The sequence below is a fragment of the Dendronephthya gigantea genome, unplaced genomic scaffold, assembly GCF_004324835.1.
Source record: "Dendronephthya gigantea isolate DGI-Jeju-01 unplaced genomic scaffold, DenGig_1.0 000007F, whole genome shotgun sequence".
Lineage (NCBI taxonomy): Eukaryota > Metazoa > Cnidaria > Anthozoa > Malacalcyonacea > Nephtheidae > Dendronephthya > Dendronephthya gigantea.
In genome coordinates this window covers 1,590,693-1,601,728 of record NW_021163017.1, presented here as the reverse complement: position 1 = coordinate 1,601,728, position 11,036 = coordinate 1,590,693, and the positions used below count along the sequence as shown (strand labels likewise).

At 39.7% G+C, this 11,036-nt stretch overlaps 1 protein-coding gene across 1 annotated transcript; it reads right to left on the bottom strand.

The window, feature by feature from the left end:
* Positions 1–253: 253 nt before the first annotated feature.
* On the bottom strand, positions 254–3,284 carry LOC114517398 (uncharacterized protein C20orf85-like). The gene is made up of 3 exons (XM_028537097.1): positions 3,174–3,284; positions 2,621–2,702; positions 254–1,489 (listed from the first exon to the last, which is right to left on the bottom strand). The coding sequence occupies exons 1-3, from the start codon at positions 3,233–3,235 to the stop codon at positions 1,223–1,225; spliced, it is 411 nt and encodes a 136-aa protein (XP_028392898.1). The 5' UTR covers positions 3,236–3,284; the 3' UTR covers positions 254–1,222.
* Positions 3,285–11,036: the final 7,752 nt, after the last annotated feature.

Sequence of the window (11,036 nt, the reverse complement as noted above, 5' to 3'; positions counted from 1 at the left end):
ACGGAATTTGCCCTTATACTGAATCGGCCATTTTCAATAGCTAATGTCGTCAATTCGTTAACTGGGGTACAGAAGCACGCTTGCTATGTCTGTTATTTCTATGGTGATAATCATACATGATTAAGAGGAGGTTTTTTATTCTTTATAATATGTAGTGGTCAAAGTTTTGAGTAGTATTTGGTCGTTGTAAAACACGATCGACAAAAGCATTAAAAAAATACTGCTGCTTTCAAGAACGTTTTTTAATGTCAACGCTATTAATCATTACCAAAATTGAATACAAAAAAGTGTCATTTTTCTCCCTAAGAAATCTCTTCCAAGTGATTTGAAATGGTGGGAAAGGACTGGGACTTGTTGACAAAAAATCTTATTTCTCGGTTGAAACAACGTATTATCTCTCAAAATATATCCCGGCAAGCTGTAGTTCTTACAGATAAACATTATCACAAGTTACATCCAGAATAACAAAAGATATAATCGATTGAATACTAAGAATGGATTTCTGAAAGAATCACCCTTCTGGGGCCAGTTGTTCAAAGCTAGGTTAGCGCTAACCCATGCAGGGTTAAATAATATTCAAGAGTTTTAGTTTATGTGCTTTTGAACCACTGTTTGTTGTAAAACGTTTAGAAAATATGACTTTCATCCGTCCTGAAATTATTTACGAAAAATTGATTATGACTGAACTATGCAAGCAAGAGGTTAAAAAATTAAGGTAAAGATTTGCCTTAATCCAGGGTTAAGCTAACCGGCTTTTGAACAACCGGGACCTGAGCGCTAACAGTTAGGTTCAATGACTCTGATGTGACCTACGATGGTGTGATTATTTATATCGTACTCTAACTAAGAATGCTGTTTGTTGAGGTCTAGGTGCATGCATAAAGGCGGTTTTGTTTTTGAGGCCCGTCGCGCCCGCATGAGCAGATTTTTCCATTTCCCATTTAGTCCTGAGTCGTGAACATGTCAACTGTCAAGCTAGTTGATGTGATAGAATAAATCTCTGTGTGTGCCACTGATGTGTGCACTCAGCAATGACCAATTTAAATATAGAAATAAACACCAAATTTACATCCGAACTATTTCTCATCGGTGAAAATGGCTTGTTTGCGACAATTACGATTAAATGGAAACTATGGAAGCTTAAGGAGTTGTATTGTCTTCAAACCACGTCCTCCATCGACTGTGATTCAAGTAAACTAATTTCATACATCAATATTTTGCTTCAGTCAACAGATTCAGGAGGCCAGTTGAGAGACTTCAACACTCCTTGAACTGGTTTCGTATAACGGCCGTATCTTTCCAGTCTGCATTGAGGCTGTGTTGATCGCCAACCTATCTCACCGCTGCTGGTTTTTGGAAATGGTCTGGTCGAGGCGCCCACGCCAAGCTGTTTCACGTTGTCGATTGGAGGAAGTTTCAATTTCTCTCGCCTTTCCTTGACGCGAACCGAAGCCGCTCCTTGAGGTACGCCGTCATCTTCGTTACATAACTATCGATCGGAAATATGTTGTTTAGTAAAACCCCTTTTGGAAAAGAGATTGAAATGCACTTGAAATTTGAGTGCGAAGTGATAATATCAGATAAAGTTTAATTTGAATGTTCAGACTGAGACACATTCAGAACATTCAGCTTAGGGCCTGTTTACATCATTACATGGAGCGAGTCATCCCAGCTAGGCGAGGTAAAAAGCGCATCACATCAAAAGCTTAACGTGATTAATTCATTGTATACAGTTTTCACCTCGCCTTAGCCGGGATAACTCGCTCCATGAGAGCAGGCCCTAAAAAAATCAATCAAAAGCCGTGTTTACACTACAAACCCGAGCCTGGATTAAAAGCCTAAATCCACACTCGATATATGTAGCGTAAACATGCACTGAGGCTTGGTCCATCTTCGGGGTTTGAAGATTACGATTTAGTGCGACGCTTAAAGAGAAAATCGCGTGATGATTGTAAACGTTTGCACATACACAAACATGCAGACACAAACCGCATATGGCACTAATTTCTTTGGCTATACTTGCCAGATAGATTAATATAAATTCATACAAATATTACCAACCGTCGAGGAAGTCAGGGCGCAAAAAGCAACTGACGTTTTGATAGGGTCAAATGTAAATGTTTATCTATTCACACACAATCTTGCACAGAACAAATACTTCATACTTCAAGGACATGTCTTTGTTTCTATGATTTCGGTTTTCGAAATCGTGTTATATTTGACATTTGACATTCATATTCATATATATCAGGTGTGAACAGAAATGAACTCTGTCTGATATATGATATACGTATCCTTTGCGCACGCCAATGTCACAATGAACGCCTCCTACAATGAATACTTTCACAGATTCCCACGCGCGACTTTATATAGATCCTCTCTACACCGAGATTAACATGGCCAATACTTCAGTTTAAGTTGTTTTACGGGACGCTACCTCTGTCCCCATGGAGAACGTTTTCATTTGCCAGATCATGTTAAAGCAAACATGCCATGATATTTTTGGACAACTGAACAAGTCCAATATTCGATGTCGTGTTAATAAGGCCGTATTAATGAATAAATTTAATATTTATATATAATTCAAGACGGAGACGAAAGCTATCAGTTCGGCGCATACCTTTTTGTACTGACTGATCAAAAATCCCCAATGAACCGGCCATTGCTTGGCCGCTGTCGCTTCGTTTGTGACATGATCTTTCCTTCAGATAAACAAAGAAACACAAGTCAACATCGCGCTTGTCCATGGCCAATTTGCGGCAAATACCTGCACGTCTTGCGTGGTAACTTATACAAGTTCTTAGCTCGCTTGATCGCCGCTCAAATTCGTTTGATTTAAAACGACTTTAAAACGAGTAGATGAATATTCCAACAAACAATTAAAGGTTGCTAGGCGAATTAAGTTTATGTCTGCTTAAAATGTAGTTGTCGAAGGGTATATATAGCCAGTTTTAAATTGTCAGTATACTCAGGCGATTTCGCAACCTAGTGCATGCAATTAGGATAAAAGATACAATGACATATTATGGTTGTGTTTTGGTTTGCCTGTAGAATCGAATAGCTGAGTAGAACTTGTATATACACAAATACGGACTCGAATTCCTGATCTACTACCTATCTATGCATAGTACCGAATATATGGCGTCTTCTTTGTCGACATATAATTATCTTACCAGATTTGATCATGACCAACGAAATTTTCTGTATTCACCACCGCTTTTGCGCCAAAAACCATGATATTTTGTGCAGTAATAATTTGTAGGTAAACTAACCCTGTTGTATTTTACAACATTTTGATGGTTGCCATAGCAAAATGTTTGTGTGATTGAAAATGGTTATTGTTAAAGTGCCCATGTCATAAAATTGGAATTTATCTCATTAGAATTGCCGTGAAACGTAGATTACGAAAATAGTAATCACATTTGAAATTGAGTTTATTTTCGCGGAGAAATAAAGCGATAAAGTTTGAAAATTTCAAATTTTAACGGCAAAAGTTTTTGAAATCCGCGACAGTCGGAAACTGGTAACTAATACGTCACAATAGGAACTCGCATATTGCGCCTTTTGATAAATAATAGTATGTAGTACAAGAGAAGCGATTTCATGCCAGCTAAATTCGGTCATTAAACGTGGCAGAAATATGTCTTCATCAAGTTTAGCTATTGAGAAGTTACCAAAGGAATGACACCGATTAGAATTGTTTTCCTGCCAATGCAATACCAAGAACGAACAAAAATTAAGACCATGAACGCGGGTCAATGTCTGCCTTGTCAGGCAGTAAGAACACTTCGGACCATACATTAACAAACCAGATGCCGATGATAAGCTGAAAAGCTATCGCGAAATGGAGCGATCGTATAACGATCATCGCATCGAAACTACAACGAAGACTTGATCGTAGACGTCAGTAAATAGCAAATGTTTTCTTATGATTTTGATTGCGCAACTTGCTTTCTGTGACCCCAGAACATAATGTCATTACGCTAGATATACACTACACAGTATTCAAATTACAAATAGATTCTATGGTAGTAATGTGGCAATTACATGTACTTTTGTATAACCTATAACTTTTTTCCTTAAGTTTCGTCCTAGTTGATCGTCATTTGTATAATTGCGCATATACAGTTCACCCTAATACATTTTACTGCCCTATATATATTATATTACTAGCATTATGATCGAGGTTTTCCTGTGGCTCATGAGTGCCGGTATTTCTACAATGTGTTTATGTGTAGTTCAATCACGCATGCCTGTGTGATTCTCTGGTTTATTTTCATTACAAATCAACTGAGCTAGAGTATGAGTGGAGTTCCCATGCGCTTTTAAAAAAATAGTTCAATGAAAGACTGAGAGTTATCAATATTAACTGAGAAATCTAACACGTCTCGCGCAAAAGAAACATATCAAATCATGTGTATATAAATATAACCCAGTACATTTTGCTTTTATTATGGCATCTTTTTTACCAATATTCTTTAGCTGTCCTTACTAAAATGTGCCAACTCGCATCTTTTGAGACGTTATTTTATGATGCCTGCATGCATGAAACCTTTATCTGTTAACTTTTAAACACTGCCTTCGTGTTTACAGTGACTCAATTGATCATGACTCATTGCGTATTTGCAATTATTGCGCGACTGTTGCCAGGAACGTACAATTATTAAAGCCATTTCACAACAGATTTTGATAATATATGAGTCACTTTATACAGAATTGTCTGTTAAGTAAGAACAACCACTTTTTTGCGCGGTTAGCTTCTACTTATTACTCCATGCAATAGAGTTACTAAGTTGTCGCGTCGAACGAGTTCCTATTGTGACGTCAAACACCTTGTTTCGCACCAGTCTCATTTGCGCGGTTTTCAGAGTTTTCATTCCACCAAAATCAATGTTTAGATGGCAATAACTCGAAAAATAAAAGTCCAGTTTCAGTTTTGATTTAGAACTTACTAACTCATTTCAAACAAAGATTCTAAAAATCTAAATTCCAATTTTATGACATGGGCACTTTAAGGAGATTAGCATTTTGATAGATATGCATGCAGCTAATTAAATCAGTTTTAAAAACCTTTACAAGCGGACAATTCCGTGAAGCACAAAGGTCTGTTCACACATATTTTGCTGGACGTATGAAACAGGGTTGGGGAATAGCTGCATATATATTTGAGGCCAAACAACATCAGCACTCAGTTCTTTGCAGGGTTGCCAGATTTCTGTTGTAGTCGGCCCTTTGAAACAAAGAAAGCAACGATTGTGGTCATAATATTTGGCTAATTTCTCAGTAATCTGGCAACACTAGTTCTTTGCTTTCCTTGTTTTCTTGACAGCACTAGTGGTCTGAAATATTTCCATATCTACCAACTCTGGTATGAAATACAATACAGGGTGAGTAAAAAAAAGGTGATGCCTTTCAAATTCAAATCAGGCATATAATATTGGTTGCGTCGACGCGACAAAAATGTGGCGTTCAGGCCAAATAAGGACATGTCGGAGGTCACGGTGCTTGAGTTGTAAATTTAGACACCCTCTTTGTTTTTCAAGCGTGTCCGTGAGGTTGCCGTAAACTACCAATATCGAAGTCTCGATTGGATTTAGACCACAAGCTAGTGATCGAAAGCTAAACTAATTAAAAAAATAAAGAAGAATAAATTTGATCAGCGTTCGAGTGTTTCAAAATGCACAAAATTCTTAATCTTCTTCCTACATCAAATGACCATGCTGAAGCAGCTCTACTTGATTCCAATGAGTATGAGATTCACTTTTTATACCCTTTGGAAGATGTTATTGATACAGGAAATTATGCGTCGTTATCGTTCGCCAGTTACTTGGGGAAGCCTGAGTTCTTGATATCTTACGTCGAAAGAGCAGTTCGTTACGTGAAAGATCACGAAATAACAGCCATTATGTTTAGCCACGATATGGCGTCTATGCTCGCATCTGTGGTATGTGAACATACTGGTCTGCCAGGTCCTACCTTGGAGTCGAATTTCCTGTGTCTTCACAAGTATTACTCGAGAAAGACGGAAAATGGGAAGCTTTGGTTCGATTACATCAACATGGATAAACCGTCAAGCGAATGGAAAGATAAAATGCGCTATCCTTGCATTCTAAAGGCACCTTTTCTCACATCAAGTCACGGGCTGTGTTGTGTTAAAAATGAAGCAGAAATGGAGGCCGCTTTGGCGAACCTCAATGAGCTGGTAGGTCCATATTTCACTGGGTATCGCCAGTTTTTTAAGCGCTATCTTGATCTGGAAAAGTTTCCGTTGGCAGTGGAGAATATCGCTGTTGTGGAAGAGCTCGTGAATATGAGCGACCAATACTGCTTCGAAGGCTGGTGTGATGACAAAGGAAACTTTACAATGTTCACTTCAGGTTTTAATGAAGTTTCTCCTGATAATGCTGGAAGGCTTCTTCACTGGATTATCCCACGATTCTTTCCAGGCGCAGTCGACGGAGATACATATAAGAAGTTATACGATTACACGGAAAAGATGGCCCATTGTTTTGGTCTCACCAACACGTTTTTTGAAATCGAATACTGGGAACAAGGAGACGAGATGATATTGATCGAAATAAATTGTCGAATGGCTTATACCTATTCAGCGGCTTACAGAAAGATGTGGAACATCAGCGCGCACCATGCAGCGGTCTTCCTCGCTTGCGGCCAAACAGAGAAACTAGCTAAGTGTAAAACATCCATCTTTTACAAAGATGGCGAACCGATTTCGGGCCAGTTTTTTATCTTCACCAGCGGCGAAGGTCAGGGAAAGGACTTTCTCGACTACGACTACGCCAGACAGGGATGCATCTCTGACGGGGTTTACAACACGTCGGGACAAGCCATGACTGTTTTCGTCAAAGAGGAAACACCAGTGAGGCAGACATCCACCGTTGGAGTGGAGCTGAGCGATTTCCTTCTCACGGAAAGCAGTCCGTCCATTCTCTTTCAACGCGCAAACGAGATAAAAACAAAACTTCTCCTGCGTGAAGAAGATTACTACCTGCTGAAGTTACCTAATACATAAACTTTTCTTGTATTCGGACAATTTTGGTCATGCAAACGCGTGTTTTTTAACTGTTACAAAGAGGACGTATTAGAAGGACATACTGGGAACTAATAAGAAATTTTGAAATATTTGGCCAATCCCTAATTTTTAGCAGTATACATAATCAAAGGGATATGTAACAATAGCGTATGATTAATGGTGTTGCTGTAGTCGAAAAGTATGCATAAAATGATTAAAGTTCATTGGTTCATTGAATTATAGGCCGTAATGAAAACAAATGCTTCGTTTGTAAGTTTTAAACTGCTGTAGTACTTTTAGAATTTCGCCGGTTTACGTATTCTCAATACAATAATCGCCTCTGGGTGAATATGACGATAAAACCCCCCGTTAAACAATTAAACTACAGTCAATTCATTAATTGGCACGGCATGACTGAATTTGTACTTGTTTGTACCCATGCACTTCTATTGGTGTTTAGGCAACCAATACGAATGCTGAGCACGCATGAAATGTCCATGGGTATTCCCAATCGTAAGCAAATCAAAGCGAAGAAATACCAGAACATGGCAGCATTTACGGTAACCGATCAAGGTCGATATTTATACACGTGCACGAGTTTGTTTTGAAGCGATGTTCTGGGCCTAAATTAATTGTTGCAAATTTACAACGCCCATCATTCACCACGCGCTCAAAGTTCAAGGTTCAAAGTTTGGAAGGAAAACCTCTGAAGTGGTTGTATGTAAATATTGTATTATTTATATATAATGCAACTGAGCTTCATTGAAGGCCAGTTAGGCCACATCTAGTGACCGAAAGCTATTCAACCAAAGCAGTTGCCTTTGGTTAGATTTTGTAATTTTACTGACAAGCATTCCAAAATGCACAAAATTCTTAGCCTTCTTCCTACATCAAATGACCATGCTGAAGCAGCTCTGCTTGATCCAAATGAGTACGAGATTCACTTTTTATACGCTTTGGAAGATGTTATTCACAAAGCAATAGCATCTTCAGCCTACGGCAGTTACTTGGCAAAGCCCGAGTTCTTGACATCTTACGTCGAAAGAGCTGTTCGTTACGTAAACGATCACAAAATAACAGCCATTATATTTAGTCACGATATGGCGTCTGTTGTGGCATCTCTGGTATGTGAACAGACTGGTCTGCCAGGTCCTACCTTGGAGTCGAATTTCCTTTGTCTTCACAAGTATTACTCGAGAAAAACGGAAAATGGGAAACTTTGGTTCGATTACATCAACATGGATAAACCGTCCAGCGAATGGAAAGATAAAATGCGCTATCCTTGCTTTCTAAAGCCACCTTTTCTCGAATTAGGCGCCGGAAATTGCTGTATCAAGGGCGAGGCAGAAATGGAAATCGCTTTGGGCAACCTCAATGAGCTGGTAGCTCCATATTTCACTGGGTACCGCGAGTTTTTTAAGCGCTATCTTGATCTGGAAAAGTTTCCGTTGGCAGTGGAGAATTTCGCTGTTGTGGAAGAGCTCGTAGATATTGGCGACCAATACTGCTTTGATGGCTGGCTGGATAACAGTGGCAAATTTACAACATTCACTTCAGGCTTTTGTGAACTTTCTGCTGGCAGGCCGGGAGGGCTTCTTCACTATGTTTCCCCACAGTTCATTTCAAGCTCAGCGGACGGAGATACATATAAGAAGCTATACGATTACACGGTAAAGATGGCTCAGCGTTTTGGTCTCACGAAATCACATTGATCGAAGTAAATGGTCGTATAGCCCATGCGTTCTTGGCGGCCCACAGGAAGATGTGGAACATCAGCGCGCACCATGCAGCGGTCTTCCTCGCTTGCAGCCAAACAGAGAAACTAGCCAAGTGTAAAACATCCACCTGCTACAAAGATGGGGAACCGATTTCGGGCCAGTTTTTCATCTTCACCAACGACGAAGGTCAGGGAAAGGACTTTCTCGACTACGACTACGCCAGACAGGGATGCATCTCTGACGGGGTTTACAACACGATGGGACCAGGCATGACTATATCCGTGAATGAGGAAACACCAGTGAGGCAGACATCGAACGTTGGAGTGCAGTTGTGCAATTTTTTTCTCACTGACACCACTCCGTCCAGTCTCTTTCAACGCGGAAACGAGCTTAAAACAAAACTTCTTCTGCGTGAAGAAGACCGCGAGCTTCTAATGTTGCCTGGTAACAAGTAAAAACTGTTTTAATGAAGAAACCGTGGTGGTTTTAAAAATGTATACTTATAAACATGGGACACTTAGACAAGATTTAGTGATAATTTCTATACAGCGAGCAAGTTGTAACGGAATTATTCATTGACATTGTATTAACATGTCGTCTATTTTTATTGCTTGAAAGCCCACTTGATTCTTTTAGCGAATTAATTATAAAATAAATATTGAATTCCGCTTACCACTGGATATTTTCATGACTCGGAGCAAAACTGATGACGAGTGTAACGATTTCAATGGTGTAATATAGTAGCATAGGAAAGCGTAGGATATGCATGCAATATGATATGATATGCATGTGACACCGGCATCGCATAAGCGTAAGTTTGATTCCTGCCGGAGGACCGATAGTTGACTGACTTTTCTCAACTGTTCCTGGCTTGAATTGAGTTGTTTATGATACCACTCGAAATTAAGACCCCTTTAAAAAACTATTATATATCATTTACATTATGTTTCCAAATTACAGAAAAATTTTTTGCGTTCAAATCATCACGCATATTTGGGCTGCCTATGATGCTAGCCGCATAGCAAAAATACTTCTTTGAAAGATACACCCCAGATGTGCAATCCTATCCTAAGATGACGGCGAAGCATGCATGGAGATATATCCTAACATGACAGCATTGATAACTGGTAAACGATGACATTTTTACACGTGTACTAAGAGACTAAGTTGAAGCGATATTCTGGCCATGATAAATAAGTTACAAATTTACAACCATCCATCACGCGCTCAAAGTTCAAGGTTCACAGTTGCGAAGGACACCTCTGAAGTGGTTGTATGTAAATATTATATAATTCACGTATTATATTACTTAGCTTCACTGAAGGCACATCTGGTGACCAAAAACTGTTCAATAAAATAATTTTTGCCTTTCTATGGTCAGTGTTGGAACGTTCCAAAATGCACAAAGTTCTTAATCTTCTTCCCACATCATTTGACCATGCTGAAGCAGCTCTACTTGATCCAAATGAGTACGAGATTCACTTTTTATACGCTTTGGAAGATGTTATTGACAAAGAAACGACAGCTCTAGGTTATGGCATTTACTTGGCGAAGCCTGAGTTCTTGATATCCTACGTCGAAAGAGCTGTTCGTTACGTGAAAGATCGCGAAATAACAGCCATTTTATGCAGTCACGATATGGCGTCTGTTGTGGCATCTGTGGTATGTGATCAGACTGGTCTGCCAGGTCCTACCTTGGAGTCCACTTTCCTTTGTCTTCACAAGTATTATTCGAGAGAGACGGAAAATGGGAAGCTTTGGTTTGATTACATCAACATGGATAAACCGTCCAGCGAATGGAAGGATAAAATGCGCTATCCTTGCATTCTAAAAGCACCTTTCCTCGCGGCAAGCGCTGGACATTGTTGTGTGAAAAATGAAGCAGAAATGGGGACCGCTTTGGCCAACCTCAATGAGCTAGTAGCTCCATATTTCACTGGGTACCGCGAGTTTTTTAGGCGCTATCTTGATCTGGAAAGGTTTCCGTTGGCAGTGGAGAATATCGCTGTTGTGGAAGAGCTGGTCGATATGAGCGACCAATACAGCTGCGAAGGCTGGTGTGATGACAATGGCGATTTTACAAAGTTCGCCTCAGGCTTTGGTAAAGCTTTTCCTGGTAAGCCGGGGAGGCTTCTTTACTACGTTTACCCACAGTTCATTTCAGGCGGAGCGGACGGAGAAACATATAAGAAGCAATTCGAATACACAGGAAAGATGGGCAAGCGTTTTGGTCTCACAAACACATTCTTCAGTATCGAGTTCTGGCAGAGAAGAAATGGAATCACATT

What these genes read in the sequence shown, in the direction of transcription:
- LOC114517398 (XM_028537097.1), bottom strand. Translation starts at nt 3,235, where the DNA reads ATGGTTTTTGGCGCAAAAGCGGTGGTGAATACAGAAAATTTCGTTGGT. An exon ending in GTTGGTCATGATCAAATCTG is followed by an intron (nt 2,703 to 3,173) that starts GTAAGATAATTA and finishes GTTTATCTGAAG; the next exon opens with GAAAGATCATGTCACAAACG. An exon ending in TGATCAGTCAGTACAAAAAG is followed by an intron (nt 1,490 to 2,620) that starts GTATGCGCCGAA and finishes TCCGATCGATAG; the next exon opens with TTATGTAACGAAGATGACGG.